Raw genomic sequence first — 24,277 nt, forward strand, 5'->3', positions numbered from 1 at the left:
AAATCACATATGTTGTCTCCATTTTAGGTTGCTTCTGTGTAAAAGAAAGTTTGCATTTGCAGAACTTCTAGTATCCTTTATGAAAAAAAAAAAAAAGAGAGAGAGAGAGGAGCAGATTTCCTTCAACAAAGAAGTCCAAGTTTGCCCCTTGCTGAACAAGAGGTCTTGCAGTGTCTGACTCAGGGAATGCCCCTCGTCTTTGCAGCTCTGTCCGTGCACGATGTCCATGGTGGGGAGCCTGCGTCTCTCCTGCACGGTGGACTTCAGATTGCCCAAAGTAAGTGAAACCTCATCCTGACCTGGACTGACCTTTGTGGCAGGAAGGGACCATGGGCCAAAGTCTAATATTTTTGGTAAGCATTTCGAGAGCTGTCCTCTTGGCTTCAGTGTCAAGCGAAAAATCAGGTCTCTCCAGCACGCAGCTGTTCCATCCTGTGGTGTTAGGGCAATATTTGCTAAAAGCAGCTGAGTGACTCAGGCTGACCTGCTTGACTGCACCGTCCCTTCGACGCTTCGCCCACGTGAAACGAGTGAAAACAAAACAGCAACACGTAGCTCCCTGATGCTCCTCAGCATCTCCGGACAAGAGCTGAAGGTCGTCAAGCATTCAGAATAATTTGTTTTGATATTTCTATCACATCTTTAATCCTGAGGATGTCAAAGACCTTTCTTCAGACTGTAAACACACACGGTATCAACATATTGCTCGCGGCACTGAAACACAGCACAAGCAGCCGGCAGGCAGTGAGCACCCGCTCTGCTGAACCCAGTCACTGTAATCACCCCCACACCTAACCAAAAAATTAGCAAAACAGATGGACTTCCTCTGTACAGGGATGATCCGGAGCCTTCGTAATTTCTTGCATGCTGGCATGCACTTCTCAATCCCACTCAGATAGATAATTTATTGTTTCTTTTTCATATTGACAGGTATATTTGGAGACTAAAACCTGTATAAGGCCTTATGTTCCAAATCTGCTGAACTCCCTACTCTTTATTCATATAATTTTGAGTCTTTGGCAAAACATATTTGTTTGACTTGGCATTTAAACTTATTTTTGGCTTTTATTCCATTTGATAGTAAAATACCTTTAGCAGTAAGTACAAAAGGTTCTGCAAAAGTGCTGGTTTGACTGACTCAGTGAGTAATATCTATCCTTTTACCTTCTGTCTCCCTATAATTAAGGAATGACTGTTTAGAAAATGTCTATGCAGTTCAACTTATAAGAAGACACTATCCCAAAAGTGCTGAGGATTTTGTTCTCCTTTTATGCTCACAGAAAAGGGTTTCCACTCAGGAATGCAACTCTGGAGTTAGTTGCTGTGTCAGTGAACCCAGGTTTCTGCTGTCACACACAGCCCCATTTGCTTTCATGAACTGATCGAGTTCCATCTTAAAAATCCATTTTTCCCTCGGCTGCTTCAACTGGAAATGCAAGAGCTCTTCAAGCTTTGTATAACAGAATGTCTCACGATCTTGACCTGGAGACATCACCTCGTTTTTCTTGACAGTCAGAATCATGACTTTTTCGTAGACTGCCAGCATGAATACCAATGACAGTGGTAAGATTTGTGACTTGAATCTTTCTCCCCAGGCAGCATATATTTTACGTAAGGCACTGAGCAGACACTAATTTTGCAAGAATTTTCAGCCACTCTGCATCTTGGCCAGATGTACCCTGGCAATGCAGGACAATGAATGATTCCAAGATCCATTATTTTGTCCTGAGTCATCGAACTGCAGCAAACCACTCATTTTGTTATGAAAAACAAGCACTTACTTACTTTCAAAAATGTTCAACAAGCCACAAAACACATTTTACAGATTAACTAGTACTTTTGGGTCACAGTAGTTAATTGGGGTAATAATTATAAATATATGTAGAATTGAAAACTCTAGTGATGCCGAGAATTCATTTTTGGTTTGCTGAGAAAAACAATCTGATAACACATCTATGTTTTCCTTCTGGTGGGGAATAATATCCAAAATGAGACAATTCACAAGGTAACTTCAGAATTAGATAGAAACTTCTGTGGTTTCTTATTCCTGAAGAGTGCTCTTGAGAGCAACAGTACGTCACAGAAACAAAATAACTGAGGTAGATCTTGCTTACCAAAGACTAAATTAAGATTTATTTAACAAAATAAGAAAAACTAATGACACAAATATGATAAATCCATCTATAAGGCAACCGCAACACTCCAAGATATTTTCTCCTGTCTCTATTGCATAACTTACATAGACAGTTTTGCAAACTTTTTCTTTCGTGAACACATCTATCTATATGGATGTAATATACAGCTTTTCGAAAATAAGCTTCATGTGTTTTGTTAACTCTTCTGCTCCCTGGAGACTTAAAGGAATTCTGCAAAAATGGGTGGTCTTGGATGATCTATTCTACATTTCCCAGGCTGCTCAGCTTTAGCCAAAACTAAATTTTCATATTTTGTTTTCTGAATTGTTCCTTCTGTTGTTTTCATTCAGTTCAGTTGAACTAAATTTGCATAGGTTTTTGTGCCAATTTTTATATTTATAAGGGTCTTGATGGAAGCAAATGGGATTATTTGTGAAAATGTTAGGAACCATGGTGCACTGTATAATGGGGCAGTACCACGCATGTTTAAATGAAAAGATGTAATTATAAACAAATACAGTTTGTTAATTACTTAATTTATCCTTGAGTTTAATGTACTCAAACAGTGAATACTGTTGGGAAGTCCTAGGCCTCTTCTGCACAGTTAAAATGTCTTCAGTAGGACAGTAAAACAGAGAAAGACTACATTCATTGGTCATCCATTGAAGATGAATATTGAATTAATTATCAATTGAATAAAATGGATGAAAACCTTCCAAATGAAACTAAATGTAAATGCCAACTATTGCTACTAAAATACTGTGCTTAGGGGCAGACACATCCTTCATCTACCTGGGAAGCAGGGCAAGGAGTGAGAACTGCTCGGCCATACAGGAGGACTGGTATGTACCAGCAGGCACTGTGTGCCCTTGCTAACAAAGGGTGTTTTCAGGTTGTCTTTGACAAGCAGACATAGGAAAATGCTGACTCCAGTGTGACCCAGCTGGAAACAAGCACTACACCTAGTTCAGTAAATCAAAGTGTGCTCAAGAGTGCTGCCAGGCACTGCTTCTAGATCATGGACGCTGTTCATGGAGGAGGAGGAGACTCCCCAGATGCCTCCAGCCCCAGCCAGGTATCACTCTCCCACGCTTCTCCAGCCCATCTTGGCATCTGGTGCTGCAGGGATCCAGTGGGCAGGTTGCATAACAGCCACCCTGTTTTGGAGGCTGAGAGTGCCAGCTTTCTGGCTTGTTTCATGTCAGTAGAGGTTAGTGCCCCACTGTATTCCTGAGCATGCTTAATTTGCTAGCATAACTTTGGCCAAAGTCAGCTCTGAACCAGAACTCATGTAGCTGTACTTAGCCAGTGCCTGAGCCCAAGCTAATAAAACCTGCTGAGGGGCAGGATATATTAGCTTGGGTTCAGTGCTGTGCTAACATGGCTATATGGCTTCCAGATGGCGCAGAACTTAGGTAGAGCTATTGCCTGCCAAAGTCTGTATATGTATATAAAATATATGCATGCATATATGTATATATGCATATATCCTAAATGCCCCTACTATAAAGACAGTGATCAAGGTACTATCACTTCTGATACTTTGTTTTGAAAACATGAGCTCCACCAAGAGACTTAAGTGAAAGAACTCAACAGCTCTGGAGTACCTGAGGGCTACCTTGTTCTTGTAAGTTAGATGCCAGTTTGCCTGGGCGTGACCTCAGAAGGAAAATTATAACAGTGCTGTGAAGGTGAGGGAAAGGCTGGTATGAAAGGTTACAGCCTCACTACCATCTAACTGAAAAAAATAAGGTGCTGCTGCAGAATGCTATGGGTCAAAAGCAAGTCAGTCATCTGCGACATATACTCTAAAGGAGATGGTGGGTGTGATGCCACTCTGAAAGGTTAATAGGAGAAAGGGATCTTGAAAGTTCTAGGTTGAGAGAAAGACAGGGCAAAAAAAGAGATAAGAGTGTGTCTCTTAGTGCCTATCCACCATCACTTTGCCATTCCCTCTTGCAGCATATAGGAATGGTGCTAAATCACCTTCCAGGGGACATGTGCAGAAGTGACCCCAAAGATGATGGACAGAGAACTGGCTTTTTCCCGGCTTCACTTGGTTCAGAAAACCCATTTCTTTCAAGTTTCCCTTTGCGCTGAAGGGGAAAAAAGACACCTGAGTTGGAGTCAAGTGACAGAGGATTTCTGCCTCAGAAGGATTTCTACTTCAAACAGCAAGAAAACTCAAGGAAAACCTGCCTGAGGACTATGTGGCAATAGAAATCACGTTAATCCTCTTGGCCTTGTCAAAGTTGCCATCAGTTTCTTCCCCTGGGATGACAGGCAGAAGGAAAATAACTCACAGTCACAATGATCCAGGAAAAGACTGGAGGCTACCCAGGATATGGCATTGAGGTCTGTGTCTTGGATATCTGCCTTATTCTGTGCACCATCAGTTTTAGACATTTTCTCTCTCCCATTTTGACTAGAAAAAACAGGCTCTCTTCAGCATGAACAACATAAACAGCCAAAGGAACACTTGCAGCTTTCGATACACCTCCAGTTAAAATGATGTGCAAACTGTTGCTAGCTTCCAATTATAAAAATGTTAAGTGTTAATACAAAGGTGCTGATTCACTGGAACATATTTTAAGTAAGTCTTACAAGACATATGGTGCACATACAGGAAAAGTGTCACATGGAGCTTTTCAAATTGTTTCTGCATCTGCACTGGTTTTATGCTGCAGTCCATCTAACACCCTTACTTCCATCAGTGTGAAAATGATCACCTCTCATTTTAAACACCATCAAGAGGTCTGGTGCCAAAAGAAGGGAATCAGCCAAAGGGGGATGCAGCAGAATGTTGAGGAGCCATTAAAAAAAGAGAATCAAAAAAAGTTGATCCTTAATTTACCACAGCCCCAGGGAAACAGTGCATTATATGCTGACAGCTTCCATATGTGTCATGCAAACCTTATTCTTACTATTCAAAATCAAATGTCCTATTAAGAGAAAAAGTCTACATTTCACGCTAAAAAGATGTGTATGATACCAAATACTGTCTTAAAGAAAAAAAAGAAAGCACATTCCAGTGTCATGTGACCTTCTGTACTTTTTCAGCATTTTCAAAGGGAAGAAAATATGAATTACAGCAACCAGAACTTCTTCCAGACTTGTTTTTATCAAACTATTATATTAAATAGTTACAAAATTGTTTTTATTCCTCATGTAGACATCATTATTATTTATGTGTCATCTTACGGAAAATAAAATTCCCATCTTCGGGGAAATAAAATTTCTTCACCAAAGAAATATATCTACACAACTAATTGCCTATAAACTCACTGAAGCATAGCTATAAAAAAGATTACTAATAATGCTAATGGTAACAACATAGTGGCACCCCAGAGACTCAATAATTACCGGTGCCCCATTTTAAAGCTGCTATATGAATCATTTTTAAAAAAAAAATCCTGTGCACCTACAGACTTTATTTTCCAGGAGCCCAAAGCAGCATCTGAATACCTCAAATGTGAACCCTCTGACTTAACAGAATCCTCTTTTGTTGCAGTAGATTTGGATGGATCTTATTATAGAAGTCCCATTGGGTCCTGGGGCAAAACAAGTCCTGTAGTCCACACAACTCAATGGTCAGCTGAAGGCATGAAGAAATGTGCTTCTGAGCTGCACAGCCTAAAGTTCACTTAAGCCAGTGGAGGGTTTTTCAATTGATCTGAATTAATTCCTGACCTTTCAGAGAAAAAATGATTGGAGGAAAGGTGGGTGGAGTTCTCTGTGTTATGAACAGGACCCACTACATACTGAGTCATGTATAAAACTTCATGTTCTATCTGTACACAAACATGTCATTCAACTGCTGGTGTTTCTAATAGCTTCCAGAAGAAACAGCAACCAATAAAAATAATCAAAGCCTTAACAGCAAAATTGTAAGAGCATGAAAGGATGATTTTCCTTATAGAAAGCCAAAGTGACAACAGCACAGCTCTTCACTATAGTTTTGAAAACTCTAGTCCCTAAAATGGCACTCTTATGAATAAACTGAAAAGGGAATAGAAACTGGGAAAAGAAGGAAATTCCCTCCTCACTAGAGCAACTACCTAGAGAAATTCAAATAAGCACAGTGCAGAAGGTAAAGCTGTCTGTGGCTTTAGAATTTATGGAAGAAAATTATCTATCACCTTCCTGATCTTGGGAATAACACAGGGGAAATTTTTACATAAAGCAGCTCATTTACAATTCCTTCAGTGTGTTAATCCAAAGGTTTCCTTTTACCCATACAAACTTTCCTGATGTTTACTGAACCAATATAATCTCAAGGCTAGAACCAACAAATTGCTCTATTTCGAGTTCCAAGGTTCTTAATGAATGCCTTTCATGGCTATTTAATTTTCGAGAATTCATCTATTTGAAACTCCTGGAAAAAAAGGCAGGGATGGAGTTCGTGCTGGAGCCAGAAAACTGGGTAGATGCCAGCCCACCTAATTTGGACGCCAGACGGAGGTGTCACCTCCCCACAACTGCGAGGGCTGAAGCCCAGTGCAGCACTGCGACAACTGGAGTGGTTCCTCTGCAGCCTGCACTCAAGTGAGGGACCACTGATGGGCATAGCAATAATGTGCTCCACTCCATACCAATGTCTTCCTTTTGCCTGACTCTACAGGGATGACAAAGGTGATATTAGGTCCGCCCAGGCTGAAGTCAACCAACTCCTTTTCTTAGTAGGATGTCTCTCAAAGGCCATGATGATCTTTATATAACTCCCCAGCCCTTGCTGAAAAGGCCCAAACAGCTTTTTTCACAGCCTGGTGGGGCCCAAGGGGGAATTCCGATCAAAAAAAAAAGAGAAAACATAGCCAGAACACAGCAAGTAAAAATATATATATACATATATATATATACATATATCCTTACATTAGGATTTCTCCTGCTACTCATTAGCATAATGTCAGCTGAGGTTTGGATTAACTGGCATCATTGATGCCCCAACCTTTGATATAAAAAACTTTTTGACCAGAAAAAAAATAAATCTAAGAGTTTGCTTGTAAAGTGGTGTAGATTAAGTGAACCATCCCAGAGAAAATAGCCTGTTTATACTCTCTTTATTAGTTTCTAAAGAAGTTTAAGTAACAGACAATTCTTCTAAAAATATTATTTTGCATCAAGATGCATTTTCACTTTTTTTTTTTTTTTAATGGATAGGATAACTGTGAACACTGCAATACTCTAGTCATTCTAACCAAATAAATAAATTTTATTTTAACGTTCTTCCACCAGTGACTGAATACATACATTCAGGAAACTCAAACAGATCTGTGGGATTTTTGTTTTATACAGTTTCTAAAGATGCTTCTGAAATGGAGCATAAAGAATCCTCAGGACTGCTCAGAAACTATAATCCAGCACTGATGCTGGAGAAAAGTTAAGAATGGTATAATGTGGGAAATATTTTCTATCTTTTGAAAAAACAATTAAATTTTAAACCTTTTTATCTTGTAGTGAGTCAAAAAATTGAAATCTTGAAAATTTTCATTAGCTGAAAATTGGAAAGAAAACTATGAAATGAATAAAATTTATAGTTTATTTATTTATTTATTTGGTTAGATTTTTTATATGAGAGCTTTTACCCCAAACTTGATTTAATTTAACAAGAATCAATTTAGTTTTACAATTACAATATTCTACAGATTTGAGAATATTAAAAGATATGCTGGCTATGTCTACAGCAGGATAAAACTGTCTTCTCTTCTGTGCTCTCAGAGAATTTTCACCCCTTGGAGTTAAAATGCACAGAATAGAAAAGGTTCACTGAAACAGACCACAAGAGCATGTACAGAGTTACGATCTATAGTTGTCTTACCATCCCCAGTTTCAGCGCAGAGTTGCAAGCCCAGATTGTTCTGCGGATTAATCACCCAGTGATTGCTGGTCGCAGTAATGTCAAATACAAACCAGCCCACATCAGAAGCCTGAGCTTTTCTTGTGTCTAGCAGGAACAAGTCTGCATCCCTAAGTTAAGGAAAATAGAGAATTAGGGCATTCAAATATCATTTTTTGTCCCTAATTTTCTTGCTGACAATAACATCCTTAAATCCAGATGAATAATCCTTTGACATACCTTCATCACGATACAGTACAGCATATGCTATACCTAATATAATTGTTAAGTATAGTACAGGTATTTCTCCTTAGTGGCCTTTCTGAAATGGGTCTAAGCAAATAAAAACTATGGTTCTGGGAAATCTGAAAAATCTAGCTTCCTGATGTGCATACACAAAATGAAAAATCAAGATTGTTCATCAAAGACTTGTCTTTCAACACTAGAATGTCTCAGGAAGATTAACTTTTATAAACCGTACAGTGAAAAAGATAAAAAAGTCAAAATCACATTCCAATTTCAACCAAAATTGAAAGGCAAAGCATCGCTAAAAAAATCTATTACTAATAACCTATAACAGCATCTGTATCACATGACAAAACATGAACATATGACTATTTAGGTAGTTTCATTAGTACTTCTGTTTAGCAAATAAGTCTATATAGCAAAGCAGAAATTATATATCTATTCAATGACATACATTTTAACCCTCAGTTTCCCGGTATATTCTGAAATTTGTTCCCATGAAACTCTCCAGTAGTTCAGAAGGAATACTCAAGGAGTTAGCATAATTATGGTACTAAATGTGCCATATGGATTATTTCTTTATTCTGTTTTCCTGTATCTCCTGACACAATTAGCTTCAGAAACACATCTATATTACAAATAATGTCCTTCAATGACCAAACTAAAAACAAGATATTTAACTCTCATGGTCATTTTACCCTCCTCCAACAAGGCATTATTAAAAATTGCTTTCACCTTTTAGCCTTCTTAAATTAAATCTATAGCTACAGAAAATAATTTCTTTTCTGCTGTAATCAAAACATTAGTACACCAGTAAAGGCAGACTTGGCTTATACAAACCTTGGAATTGTACCATTACCTTACACACAGCATGAACATATACTTAAGGAGTTAAGACACGTAATATATGTCTGTATAATAAATGAAGTTAAAATTATGGTGGTCCTGTCATTGCAATCTAATGCTGCTTAATCATAGTGTTCTGACCGGTAATTACTTATTAACTACTTTAAATGCACCTAAAAGTTCTTAAATGGAAAAAAATATCCTTGTGTAGCTGTGATTGATCAACTCTCAAAACTAAGTACAAAAGAACTGAGAGAACTTTTTCGTTTACTTAAGTGTGAGAAATATCTGAAACATCAGATTAAAGAGGAGAGCAATGATAAAGAAATCATACTATATAGGTTTTTTTTCTTTTTCCATGAAAATTGGAAGAGCTGTCTTTCAATTTTCCTTTTTCTTCTTCTGTTGAACTGGGATCTTACAACTGCTATCCTAGCAGGACTGTGTTAATGACCACACAAGGAGAAAACAAACCTTCTCCCTCCGGAGCTAACATGAAAAACACTCCTACAATTCTAACAAGCCTGACCTGCTATGCTAGCACTGACAAATTAACAACGTACCACAAGCTCATAAATGGTACTCTCTGGAGTCTTAAATGCCATTTTTTTCTCTAAAAAGCAGTTTTAGCAGAATTTTAAAATGGAAAGTTTTTCTTCTGAATGAGACAGTTTTCAAGAGAGCTATTTGTTAATATTGCTTGTATCATTCAGAAAATTTAAAGAAAACTTATATAATTGTTTGGAATATAAACTTTGCAATATTGCAATGCTATAACTTCATATTTTACTTTCTGTGAGAATACATAAGTATTTGCTATATGGTTTCATTCAGCTCTACACTGAGCTTTGACTGAATGAAATATCCACAGAAGAACTGTGCTTCTTATGCCAAAAGAAGAGGGCACTACCAATGCCCAATGGATACAGTCCTGAAATTCTTATAAAGCACAAATTTCTCCCCAGAAACCTTCCCCAATGTGAATTTATCATTCTCTGCTGCAGCAGAAACAATGGATACACAGACTCAAATGACGAGTTTAGTCTCAACTATTACCATTACTAATGAATCACATCATACTAAATAAGAAACAGAAAACTAGGACTCATTCTCAAGAACAGGCAATAGAATAGGAAATTAAGTCTCTAAATGAATGCTAATGATTTAAAACATGTAATGTACTACATAAATTGAAAATATCTGTCAGGGAAAAAAAAAAGCTTTTTTTTTCGTAATTCATTATAAACATAGGGTGAAAACCTGGCCCCTAACAGTTAACCGATCGCTCTGGTATCACTATTCCACCATAAATAGTGTCATTTGCTAAAATCGATCAACATATTTTATGACATTTTTAATTTCAAAATACTCCTTCATTTTGAGAAAAGCAAAATCTCTCACACTTAAAATGAAAAACAGCTGCAAATTTTGGCTCTAATTTTTTTAAATTTTCTATTTAAAAAATAGGCCACAACACATAATAAAAAAGTAAAGCATTATGTCATAAATAGCCTGAAATACAATAGTGAACACGTTCAGGCAGAATGCAGCTGATTTGCTTTCCTTTAATGGGCTTGTTTAAGCTTAGTGACCTCAGGCTGGTCTGAAAGGGCCAGTTGTCTACAACAGAAATGCTACCATGGTCAAGAATTTCAGCAGAGTCTATGGGGTGAATGTCTAAGGAGCTCCATATCTCCTGGATCACTTAAGAAAATAAAGATGAAACAAATCACCTATTGTTCCTTGAAACCTAGCAAAGATTTAGACCAGAAAAAAATTGTCATTACTATGCAATAGGCCATCCCCATTATGAAGGTTCAGCCCTCACCTCATTCCTGCTTTAGTGTCTTAATGCCTTTTGAGGATTCCCTAATGTGGGAAGAATACTTGCGGCTTTAGATAAATTAGTGGTTAGTTGCCACCAGATCTTGAACAAGCATTTGGCCTGTAGGAGTACATTACTTTTGTCATGAGAAAACATCATTGTACATTGGCAGGGCTGTATAGGAAAGTTTGCCTTGCCATTGGCTGTATATTACACATTTCTGTGTAATAATAATATAATAATAGAATAAATAGAATAGAATAGAATATGCTCTGAGGAACTCATCCTAGAATAAATAGAAAACTTCAATCTGAAACACTGTCCTTTCTGCAAACTCCAAACAAATGTACGCACTTAAGAGGCCATACTGCTGCAGAGATAGAAAAATATAAAATATAAAGTAATCCTTAGTCTGCAACTCAAAATCCATAACCCATGAACAGTACAAGCATACAGAACAAGGTCTACAAGCATAGCAGAACCACATGCCAGATTGCAGAAGTCTAGCAGACACCCAAAATCCCAGCTTTAAGCCTGAAAGCAGCGCTGAATGGAGCGGTTTTGCTGTAGCAACACGCTAGCAGGGAGTGGGGAGCATCTGCAGCTTCTGAGAAATTTCATCTCAAATCTTATGTATATAAGTAGGGCAAACCTGAGGCAGCAAGTCAAGAACAATGCTAATGAGGTCTGAGCTCCAAAGCGAAAGCTGTAATATTATTTCCAATATCAATGTTAAGATATTCTCGGGAGCTCATATGTCTGGAGGCATCAAGAAGCAGCTGGGAAACCAGCAAAATGTTGCTTGTTTTAAATATGGGAGAAGATCTTGTGGTCTTCTCCCATCTCATCTCTCTGAGACATTTGTTTCTACATGCTCCACATATAAGGAGAGACTGGCACGATCACCAATAGCAAGTAAACACTTGACCATTAGAGTAGGAAGTCTGAAGTTTCCTCAGGCATCCTGGTAAAGAACAAATGGATGAAACTATACTGTTGAATATGCCCCTTTCCAGCATCAACTGGGGGCTTTTATATTTATAAATGGAAATTAGTGTATTTTGCTGATGGGACATTGAAAGAAATCAGTAGAATTCTTCACTAGTTCACCATCACCAATTGCATAGAGGCAACTGTCAGTTTAACATGCCAGATACTATTAAGGTGTGACCCTGTTTCCGAGTAGCAAGTACTTCGCCTTCTTGTTATCTATCTAGAAAATAGATAACACTTACTGCGGAAAAAAAGTGCTAAATGAATCAGAAAACTAACCTTACCAATTAATTCCTTAAAAAAAAAAAAAGCCTTCTGAGTTTACAGAATTTATATCACCTTAACCTTGACGTGTGCCCTTTAAGTAGACGCATTCTCTTCCTTCCTGTTCTTTAGAATCATAGAATCATTATGGTTGGAAAAGACCGTCAAGATCATTGACTCTAACTGTAAGACCTTCAATACTCTGCCTGCTAAACCACACCCCTAAGTGCCTCATCTACACTCTTCTTGAACACTGCCATGGGTGGTGGTCTCCACCACTTCCCTGGGCAGCCGGTTCCAATGGTTCACCACTCTTTCCGTGCAGATTTTTTTCCTAACATCCAACCTGAGCCTCCCCTGGCACAACTTGAGGCCATTTCCTCTTGTCCTATCAGTAGTTATTCTAAAGAAGAGATTGACCCCTGCCTCACTACAACATCCCTTCTTCCAAGAAGTTTATTTTAGGATCTACTTCAACACCATTTCTGCAAGCCACACACAGAGGAAGCAATTTCTGCACTGTGAACCTCAGGAAGCAGAAGGTATTCTGGAAGGATAAGTTCCTTCCCTCTTGTTGTTGGTTCTAGTCCACTTGAGATAAAATACCTTGGTATAAAATACCAATGTTTATTGGGCCAGAAAGAAAAATGCCATAGCAATTTTATATGCCTATATGCTCAGGTTCTCTCCTGAAATATAAAAGCTCAAGCCGATGTGAGAAGGAAGGGGATTTAAACTCTGGCCTGGAGGCTCCTGGTGATTGAGGGCAAGTTTAGGCTACCATTTTCTTTGCTTTGGTTAAACATGCCCAGAATGGAAATGTGTTAACTGCTCCAGCATGAGGGAGAGTTTTCATTTGTCTCAAAACTATTTTTTTAACTTTGTTGAGAAAAGACATACAGCAATTGTATTTCAAAATGTTCAACAATCCAGCCACAAAACCAAAAATTTTGAAGTATATACCTTTTTTTTTTTTTTCCAGAAGTACCTTGGTATTGCTAGCAGTTTTTAGTGATAGTTTCAGGTTTGGAGGCCTAATATGGTCATTTACTCAGATTTTGCAGTCTTGGAAATATATAACACATAGAGTGTTCTTCAAACTTAAAACTAGAGATTTGTTCATGTGCAATGTCTTACTTGCTTTAATGTTCAGTTTTGGTAAGTTTTAGTGTCAAATGTGCATTTATCAACTGAATGTTAGTGTGTGACTTGATCTGTTTAATTACATTTTATAGAATATTAAAACACATACGCACAAAAACAATGCTCCTTCAAAAGTAAACAAAACTGAATAATTTATCTGCCTTTAAGGAGCAAAACGAATCTTGGATCATAGTACCTCTGTGTCAGCAAATGGAGCTTTTCCCCGTTCCAGCCCCAAACTGTGGATGGTATTCTGCTATGCTCTGAGAAATTCATCCTTGCCCCTCTTTGCATGCAGCAATAGAGAGCCGTCTTGCCAGATCATTTGGTGAGATTTAATATACAACTCTCCATAACAGCAAAACAAATTGCACTGAAGATATGTTTTATTCTCATTCGGAATTTGTTGTTGTCTGGGAATTAGCACCACACAAGCTATGCTGACAGCAATGATGTCTTGCAGAATCCACAAATCAGTTATCTCTCCAATTAAGACAGAAACATAAGACATTATTCAAAACCTAACACATGCACACAAATAAGGTACCTGTTTGGGTATTCCTTGATGATTTGATATATGCTAATCTGAATAGTTTCATTCCCAAATCTGCTGTTGCTCCGATCTTTATAAATTCGGAATTCAGCTGCAGTCACTGCTTCTCCGTGAGGGATTTGGGTAAGGTCAAATCGAAATTCCTTGTAGTGCCTTCTCTGATGAGAAAAGTCCTTGTCTCTTTCAACTGTTCGAAAAAGAGTTGAATTTAAGTGAGAGAGGTGGAATGAATGCACATTTCCTATGATTAATGGAGCATTCCCTGGGCTTCGAAGTAAACAAACAGAACAATACAAAACTGTGCAAATCATAAAACCACAAATCCAGACATACTTCCAGTTAAAGGAAATTCCACAAGCCAAGTGTCTTCAGTTCAAAAGGAAAAACCCTTAGTGGCTTTTATACAAATTCCAGAAGTCAGAGTGGAAAGAATATCAAAAAAAAGCTGAAAGAGGGCATGTTGTTAAAGTAGCCAGAAATATGGGCAAACTAAAACCTGTGAAAGGATTTAGGACTTGAGTTCAGTCATAAGCGCAGCAGCAGTAATGTCAGGCACATCGCTGAATTTGGAAAACCCTGCTGCAGGAATAAGTGGGCAGAGAGGAGGACGGCTGATCACTTCCACTCCACGTAACAAATTCAGAAGAGATGCTAAAGTGCAGTACAGCTCCCACTCATTTAAGAAGCAGCTGCATGATATAAATTAGCACACTGTGAAGTGATAGCATGAGGGTCTTGATGGCAGCAGCGAGAGGAAGGGATGTTGAGGAGGGCTGCATGGCTCTGGAGCCAGGTTACTGGGGAAGGTTGCTCTAATATGCTGCAGTGCAGATGTTGCCACCATTTCCCAAAGGAAAGCCAGTGTCTCTCTGCTTACTCTGGGTTGCACAGGATTGTAAAGAAGAGACAGACTTGTAGGGATTTGGGGTAATGCACCCAATGCGGATGCAGAATTAGGAGTGACTTTCCTAACAGAATCAGTGTTTTAACGTAACAAGCAAAATTACAGGCCATGATACTGACTAGAAACCAATTTATGGGATTAATATTCCAGATTTTGCAAGTTAGAGTACAGCATGTTTTTGGGCTCTGAGCAAGGTAGTTCTCTATGTCCCGCGGCTGCTTAGGAACTCTTCCATCGGCCTCAGAATACAGGTGTTTTGGTTCACCAAGGATGGACAAAGTCTAAAGCATCCATACATAGGATTCAGTTTAGATAACAAGCTAAACATACATGACTGCATCCAGCTCCACCAAACACCCCCTTAAACCCTTTCATCTGCTCGGCTTAAGTACTGATAAACCACAGATATGGGAGAGAAACAGTGTTAGGTCTGAAAAAGCACATACCTGAATTAAAATATAAATACATAAATTCTGTAAATAATAAATATTACAATAAAGCTATATTTAGACTTTTATGCACATACCTGCATGTACATCCACACATATTTTAAACTGGTACAAAATACAAACATGAATACAACATAATATGTGCTTGTACATGTCTGCGTGTATTAATATAATACATATGAAGGATCACAAAAACAACTACATTTTGGAAAGCCCATAAAACATTATGAAAGCATGGAATCCAGAGCTATAGCTGCAAAAGTATTTTCATTCTCAGAGACGTAAATAAGATACCTTATATCTAGTCCTCTAGGAATTGTAGAGTTCTATACACTCCTTGTCATGCTTTCAAAAATACAATCCATCGTTGCTGACATTATCATAATTCTTTTAAAATGTGCAAATTCATGTTGCCATAAGAACCACAGAAAATAAAATGTATAGGCTATAAGAATACTGTCTTTACTGCAGTGAAAAGGAACTTTCTCTACAAAAGGAAAATTGTATGCTAAATGTGAGACTTCCTTGGCTCAAATGCATATTTAGCCTCCAGGAGTTTGCCATCTTAAACTATGTAGAAAAAAATAAAGCAGGGAAGAGGCAGAAGCATGTAAACTGGGTGTTCTGCATCTGAAGATGAATGGGCTGCTACTGAAGAGAAACAGGATACTATCTATTTAGCAGCTCCATTGCTAGGTTTTAAATTGGGAGATAGTTACGGAGATCAAACTTGAGGTTTGGGACTTATTTGCATTTTTTTTTTTAATTCATGTAAAGATTTTGATTTCTTAGAGAACCTGGCAAGGATTACCAAGGATACCTGGCGAATGAAGTGCACTGGTCAGCATTTTTTTTTTCTGGAATAAAGGTCTAATTTCAAGTTCCAACAATAATCTTCAAATGTAAAATATCTTAAAAGTAGAATTAAATAGCAATCACTCCTGAGAGTCTTTGGTTAATATTTATTCAATAACTATTTTCTAGCATTTATGGGTACTGTACAATATGTACTGTACCATATGAGCAAGCACTAGAGAATTAGACATTAAGGTTTTAAATACCAGTACTTGTGTGTTGTTTTGCTTTTATTTGGGTTGGAGGTTTTCTTTAGGCTAATTTCTTATAAATACGCTTGAAAGAATAATACTAGTTAAGAAAGAGAAATTTTCTCCATATATGTTAAGAGTTTGGACATAAAACTGCAGCAATATGCTAACACTGATAGTGTTCTTTCAAGACCACTGAAAGAGTACTGATAACAATTTCCTGATGAGTGCAAAATAAATTAATACAATTAATGCAGATATTGCTTATCTATGTTCCAATGTAGGCCTAAACTCGCTAGGACAGAATTTATGGGTAGGTTATGATTTTAGAGTAATAACAGACTCTTCAAATGAAAGGCTGAACAAGCTGTCAGTCCAAACTGTGAAAAACCCTGAGTCCAAGGTAGTCCCCATTCCCACAATGAAGCCAGAAGGTCAAACTATAAATGTCTGTAGGCCAATGTACAAAACCTAAAAACAAATCTGGACAGGCTAAAGTTTTGTATTATATGGTAGACTGCCAATAAACAAACAAACAAACAAACAAATAAATAAATAAAGTTGCAATATTGTCTAATGACTAGAACGACAGGTTTTAAGTCATAAAAAAAAACAAAGAGAAATATCATTTAATGAAATTAAATATTTAAATACTGAGGATAACACATAAATCTAGCTCACACATTAGTCAGAGATGAATCACTTCCCTGTCAGTGGAAACCCTGAGTATTTAGTCAGGTTATCTCTCAGATCCTTTGTTATGTTGAAATGGCACAAACTGCTGTGAGGTGCTATGCCTCAAATATCTTTATTTCATGTGCATGAGCTTTTCAACAGTGACAGCCTATAAAACGTAGATTACGTTTTTTAATGACATTCATTTTATTTTTCTGTTTTGTTCTCATGTCATCCCAACATTATTCTTTTCATCAGCCAAAATGTATCTATTTCTGGTTTTGTTCACACTATCTAGAAAACAGTTGACTAGAAAACTGAGGACCTTCAGAGGAATATAATTTTTCTAATTAAAAATATCCTAGTCTATCAGTGTCAATAAAATATCAGGGCTGATTACATGAAAGATCATTTGCTCTCATTGACCAGGATTCTTAACATCAACTTAAAAATACCACCTGAAGTTAGTATATTCAGCACTCTGGTTACATCAGGCAAAACATAGCTTAGGGAAACATCACAAATATTCGCTTGCGTAAAATGACAAAGAATTGTTTTCATACCCATTTCATCAGTGAAATATTCATGCATTTATGCAAAGCACATTTATAAGAAGAGAGAAAAATTTACATCACAGAGATACATTAGAAAAAGGGTCATCACTGATATCAAGAGAAAATATTTGCAAAGGTGAATCTGAGAACTGCACAAATTTTCATTAATAAAAAGTCTGATCTTCTGGAAGTAAAAAAAAAAAAACTCATATGGATGGGCAGTGTAATAAGCAATTAACATGTTATGGATTCAGCTATAAATGTCTGACTGTCAGTAGAGCTTAAAATTATAATGTAAGAAGTGTTAGCAACAACTTTATGACTACTGCTCTTTCATTAGCAACTAGCCATGTGCTTCACCTTTGACCAACCAAAGAGGCTGGTATGTTGTGACCTAGTGGAAAGTGAAAGCTGCTTTATCAAACTAAGGACCAAATCAAAGCTATGTTGTAGCATGCTGATTTTGCAGTGCAAGATCCTGAGATCCTGATTGAACGCGCATAGTGAAGCTTCACTAACACACTTAATGTCACTGCTTAACTACTAAATATACATATCAAGACAAAAACAAGGGTCTTGCAGACCATGTGACTGTCAGGGGCCATTTACACTAATCTCACCGAATTTCACTGTTTGACTCTGAATTCTTTGCATAAGCACTAAGTAAACCAGGCAGTTTTAATCACTTGAAGGTGATAAAGGTTGCAGTAAGCTGATACACTACAAACAACACTCGTTTACATCTTGAATATAATGAAATGATAGTTTATCTACAGTGAACACTTGTGATTATCTGACAAAAACAGGTCAAAGGTTCCAGGCATTTTCTCCTGAAATTACTCAGTGCTGCCTCTAATGACTGATAATTGAAAGCAGAGGCTGGAAATATCACATGTGGTAGGTGACCGATAAGCAACAGATTAATGTAAGGACTTTGTTGCAGGACACTAAAAGGTCAGAGGCCCTAGGAATTAGCTATTATGCTACTGTGAAAGGACAGACATCAAATAGCTATTTACTTTATTCTTGTTCTTCTCTCCAAAATTCAGATTCTAGAGACCCATTCTCTCCTCCATGGTAGACTATTTAAAGAGGTAACACATTTAAAATAAGACAATAGGGTGAGTAGTTATCATAAAGGCTGTGATACTAGAGGTGAGAGAAAGCTTAAAAAAAAGCTTTGCTGGATGAAAATACCTTAATGAAATGCATCTGAGAAACATTAAGAAACACATTAGGCTGAACACCATTGACACTCTGTGGAGCAAATAGCTAAGGAGACCACATAACAAAAAGCATTTTTAAAGTTTTGTAATTTTCTAAAGACAGAAACACAGAAGAAAACAAACCTGTATTAACTTTATAAATTTAAGGAAAGCTTGGTTCAACAAGTGCATCTTTTATTTTTGTTCTCTAGAAGCCTTAGAAAACACCAAACCTGTTTAAAAGCCCATTGAAGTAAATGGTAGTCTTTTCATTTTGCCAATGGCCTTTGAGTATGGACTACAGTTCTTCTGAAGGAGCCTTTAAGTACTTTTTTAAGCACAACTATTGTAAAAAAAAAATTACAGAAATGATTGTTACAAAAAAAGAAATTTGTCTGTTCTATGGAATTGAAAGAGTGCTTATCTGGATGCTGAAAGTCTATTTCAAGTTAGACACTGGGATTCATAAAAATTGTACAAGACATTATCTGTCTGATAAAGTCAATAGAGAGACACTTCTGTTGGCTAAGGATCATCTGTCTAGAGACAGCCAGTAAGAAGAACAGACAAATATATCTGCATTTCCTCTCAAGTCAGCTGGAATCCCAGAGACCATGAATGGGAGATACCCCTTCCTCAGCCAAAGGGCATTTCAGTCAGTATCAGCTACTTTCTATGGCTATATCCCAAGTGCCAGGATATTGAATAGTGCTGTGCTACTCCACAGCATAAATAAAAGAGCTGGGGTCAAAATAAGAATAAGACAAATTTTGGTTCCCACATCTGGCTTTTTATTCATCTTGTATTAGGCATCTACTGAATAATCAATATTCAGCTGAGTGTCCCAAACTTCAGAGTTGTATGCTAACTTACTAATTCAGCTTCTGGTACTAAGTCTTCTGCATTGCTTTTTCTTCTGCAAGTTTTTCTGCATTGAGACCTATTGAGACCCCCAGAGCAGGTTACAACAGTAGTCAGTTGTAAAGGAAAATGGATGATATAGACTTTATATCCCTCTCCTTTCTCTCCCCACATCTGTCCCCAGGCTGTGAAGGAAGCTAAAGCCCCATCTCCCTTTCCTCTGTGTGGCTTTAGACCATGAAAGGTGTTCAGGGAGATGGCATCATTACCATCTCATTTCTGCTTCAGGAAAAGATGTTATGTAGGATTCTGCAATGTCATAAGCATGTTCAGAATGCTTATGAAATTAGATATTTGGGGAACTTATCTCTAATCAAAATAGATCACTGAATATTGAAGACTCAAATTCAAGCATATTAGGAACCCTTAGGTGAAAAAGATTGGCATTGGTTGAAAGTGGGGGGCCCACAATTAGCTGTCTTCCCAAATTATATCTTATTCAGACCATCTTAAACTTCAAACTTTGTTATAATCCTTGTTATAATCTTACTCCAAATTCTGACCCTCTCCAACTGAGGCAAAACTATTTCTGTAGTTAATGAGAGCTTGATTAAGGAAGGAGAATCTCCAGAAACCTTACCTTTTTCATTGCAACATTTCAGTTTCTTAAAAACTTCACTATTGCAGTACTGTACATTTGAGCTGTTCTGCATTAATATTTGTATTAAAATAATTATGGATCTACAAATGCAGTTCTGAAAGACTGACGTAAATAGCTTTTACATTTTTATTTTTATTAAAACACAAAGCATGGTGGCTCACATTTTGAAGCAAGTTATGCTACTGTAAGTTCAGAGTTATTTCACTAAAGTCTTAAAGTCTTTTTTTCAGTCAGTTACTGACATCGATGAGCAATATTTGGCTATTCTGTTCAACTAAATTAGGGACAGCTTTAAAATTGGTGAAATACTATGCAGTTACTGTAAGTTTCAATACATGAAAAATCATCTCTGGTTTATAGAATACAGACTTAGTACAGACTATCCCCTCCATAATTACATAGAATTACTGAAATGTATGTTTCGCAAAGTTATTCGAGACAAGACAAAGTCAGTGAAAAAAAATACTGACTGCAACAGGATTGCAAGAGTGAATACGAAAACCACAATTAAAAATATAATAATATATAATCTGGACTTTTTTTTTTCCCGAATTAGTTATCATTCTTTATCTTTCATAGACAAAAGATAATCCAATAACCCGTATTTTATAACAAACATAAGATGACCTCTCAAGGATCTTACCCAAGCACTTTATTTTTATATTGTTTAAGAAAGATCAGGAAAGTACCGGTCTATTATTAAAACTGTAGGACCTTAATATTGTTGTCATTGTTAATTAGATCTTCTTATCAGTTAACAAAATATACATTTGAAAACTAAAATTAGTTTGAAACACTAAACTGTCCATGAGATGGGTAGATTTTTGCTCATATTCAGTTTCATCAACAAAAAAAAATTTCACTTAAATAGACTAGGTTAGAACAAAGACTGCTATACTAGATAGCTGTGGGCTAATGAATTACCTAATCCTTACATCTCGTGATTGAAGCTATTAATTTTCATTTTCACTGCTCTCTGCCTAGTTTTGACATATTTGGTACATTTTTATCCTGTCTGTCATTAGTCTTCCTTTTTTTCAGGTATTTAATTTTGTTTTTCTCCAATCACAAATTGTCACAAAGAAAACGAACAATTATTCCCAGGTTTCTGACTGTGTGTGAAAGTCAGGATGTCAGATCAACACAACCTCAAGGTTAACAAATGACAGAAAAAACAAAATCCCTCTTGGGTTCAGCTGCAACTGAATAGGAACAAAAGTTATACCTCTGGGATCCAATGGTCAGAAAATAGGTGTAAGTTATAACTGTTTTGACACTGTAAAAGTATACAGATGGAACGTAACTTCTGAGAAGGGTGAAAGGGCATATATCATCACAGGGCAACTGACAGGGGAGTAAAAGCTAAACATTAAAGTACATTCTATCTTCCCACATCTTCTTAGTTCCTGCTCACATTAACCCTCTACTCACTCCCACTGAATGGTGGCAAGTTACTTTACCATTTACCACCTTGTCTAATAATCTCCATCCATTTCCCACAGTAGAATTTGTTTGAAAAGCTTCCATAGAAGTTGTTTCCACATATCCAGCTGGATATGCACTATTTTCTATTTACCTTATATTCATATTAGATTATTTTAATATTACCTGTGTTACACTCACTTCAGATTTATAAGTGTATGACACATTTCAATAAACTGTATTTGACTGAAGTATGGAAGCTGTTCCAGAATACATACAACAACGTATCTTTCAGAAGCCTGAGACTGAGTAGGCAATTACTATTATTATCCTGCTATATTTTCTTTTCCAAATGTTCCAAACATGGACCAAACATTCAATAAAATCAGTTCAGCTGTTACAACAACAGGGAAGAAAACCCTCTAGAACATCTCATTCAGAAATCAGAAAAATTCTTACAATATCCAATAATTTAAAAATTATTTTGATACACTATTTTATATAGAATATTATATAAACACATTTGCAAAAAATAACTGATCTAAGGCCATATTCCTTGTTGAAATGGCAGTATGGTTCCACTTAATTAGGAATTTGTGTGCACAAATGTAAACCAGGCTAATTGTTGCATCAACCAAACCATCACCTTAAAAATTAAAAATACAGAGATACTGGGATTTAATCCTCCCTGTATTTTAGCCCTTCTTTTGAAGGTATTCACTATGCATACTTGCTGTGGGCCAATAACCTACCACATCCCTGGGTGACCCTGAGCACTGGGGAAGGGAAGCGGAGCTGGGGCAGGAGCAAGGCAGGGGCAGGAGAGCAGGTCCCTCCCAGAGCCCAAGGAAGCAGGGCCAGGGCAGTGGGCAGTCATGGCGAGCATGGGCACTTCCAGGTGGAAGGTTTTAACAGCCAGGCTGGGAGCTAGCTGTGATTTTAACAGCTTGTTATACTGATTCAAGCTCTCTCCTCTGCAGCTCTGGTAGTCTGGATCCTGATCAGAATTTATTTATCACAAGGAGAGGATATCTCACCCGTATCTAATCCCATACTAAGTGAGTCCCATCACTAGGAAGCAACAAACATTTGTATTTTTTCTCCTGTAAGGATGTTAAATCAAATCTTACCCAAGTTAACAAATGTTTTAATCCTTTTTCAGTGCAGAAACTCACTAACCAATAGCAAATTAGAAGTCCTCTGTGCCTTATATGCTACCAAAGGAAAAAAACAGTTTTTCCAAAAAACATTTGTGCCATGGAAGACCTCAGATTAGCTTTAAGCAACACAAAAATGAATGGTGATCCCACAAAATAGACAAATTCCTGTTACTTTGGACAGACTGGGGGAGAGAGGCACAGGAGTGTCAAAATGCCATAAAGAAGATGGAAACAATTTCCGAAGTATAAAAAAGAAACACAACACCTAGCACAGAAATGCATATCCAGCAATTGTCCTAACAAGATCATCACATCACTCAAAAAAAAAAAAAAAAAAAAAAAAAGAAAAAAGAAATTAGTAAAGATTGATGGAAATTACTATGGCAAGAGCCCCCTTCTCTGTGGTGCTTGCATCAATCCTGTGTTTGCACTGTTGTTCCACCTGGAACTGCATTTCTCATGGGTACACAGATATAACATTTCATAGGAATATCCATTTAGTTCATGGACAAAATACTTATACACAGAATCCATGCTTCTTGTAGACACATCTCTCAATATAACAAATCTCTAAAACACTGCAGATGACTTCCTGAATGAAGCTCCACTGCTAATAACTAAATAACAGTGTCTCAGACAAAATTTGAGTGTCTTTTTCAGCAAAGGCTAAAGAGAAGCACTGAACGGTATGTGGCCAATAATAATGGACTTTAATTCACATGCAATTTTTTAAGGATAATGCTGTGGGTATTTATTTTACAGTGTGTGATCAGCCTTTGCAGCTGTTTGCTCTAAACTTTTGTTTCTACTTGGGATAGAAGTGACTATTGCCCAGCTCTTAGGTTTAGCCCTGTTTTTCTTTACAAAGCAGCTTAGAATCCCCTGTTGTCTGTCCTCAGAATAGAAAGTGTCAAAGTCTCCTCTTTAGGGGCTTTTCTCTCATTCACATTTTGACCATGTCCATGCAGACAAGTTTTCAGCTCATGTGTGTGCCCATTTCATTCATTGGAATCCCCTTCTGGTGGATCCCTTTTAGCTCAGGTCTTCCATCTCCACACCACCTCCAGGCACATCCTAGCGAGCATAGCCTTGGTATTCACCCAGTTTACATGCGCACATGTAGAACACAACAGCAGGGAAACAAAAATGATGCAAATACATATATACTGCAAATATATCTTAATGACATCAATCCCTTCGTTCTGACACAGTGAATTGCAATGTGAATTCAATGTTCTTCATAGTCACTCTGTAGCATAAAGTGAATTTGAATTTTTCATCTGAAAATTTCACACATTATATATATAATCCATCTCATCTACATGTGATTTCATTATGAGATTATCCAATGTACTAAACATTAATTCCATATTTTAGAAGAAATTAAGAAATATATATGCATGCACTCTTTAAAGAGTCAGGTGGTTAAATCTCAAGAACTATGAAATGGCATTCAAAAAGGAAAATACCAAGGAATTCAAGAAAAGAACATCATTCTG

At 37.1% G+C, this 24,277-nt stretch overlaps 1 protein-coding gene across 1 annotated transcript in view; it reads right to left on the reverse strand.

Moving 5' to 3' along the window:
- The window catches only part of BMP5 (bone morphogenetic protein 5), a 52,425-nt gene that overhangs the window by 15,299 nt on the left and 12,849 nt on the right, over window positions 1-24,277 (reverse strand). The window contains exons 2-3 of the mRNA XM_010222405.2: window positions 13,836-14,028; window positions 7,954-8,102 (exon numbers count right to left, since the gene is read on the reverse strand). Of these exons, the coding sequence (XP_010220707.1) occupies window positions 7,954-8,102; window positions 13,836-14,028 (342 nt within the window). The remainder of the gene's footprint in view (window positions 1-7,953; window positions 8,103-13,835; window positions 14,029-24,277) is intronic.

Source organism: Tinamus guttatus, unplaced genomic scaffold (genome assembly GCF_059628265.1).
Source record: "Tinamus guttatus ecotype Peru unplaced genomic scaffold, ASM5962826v1 Tinamus_guttatus_pri_ptg000383l, whole genome shotgun sequence".
NCBI classification, from domain to species: domain Eukaryota; kingdom Metazoa; phylum Chordata; class Aves; order Tinamiformes; family Tinamidae; genus Tinamus; species Tinamus guttatus.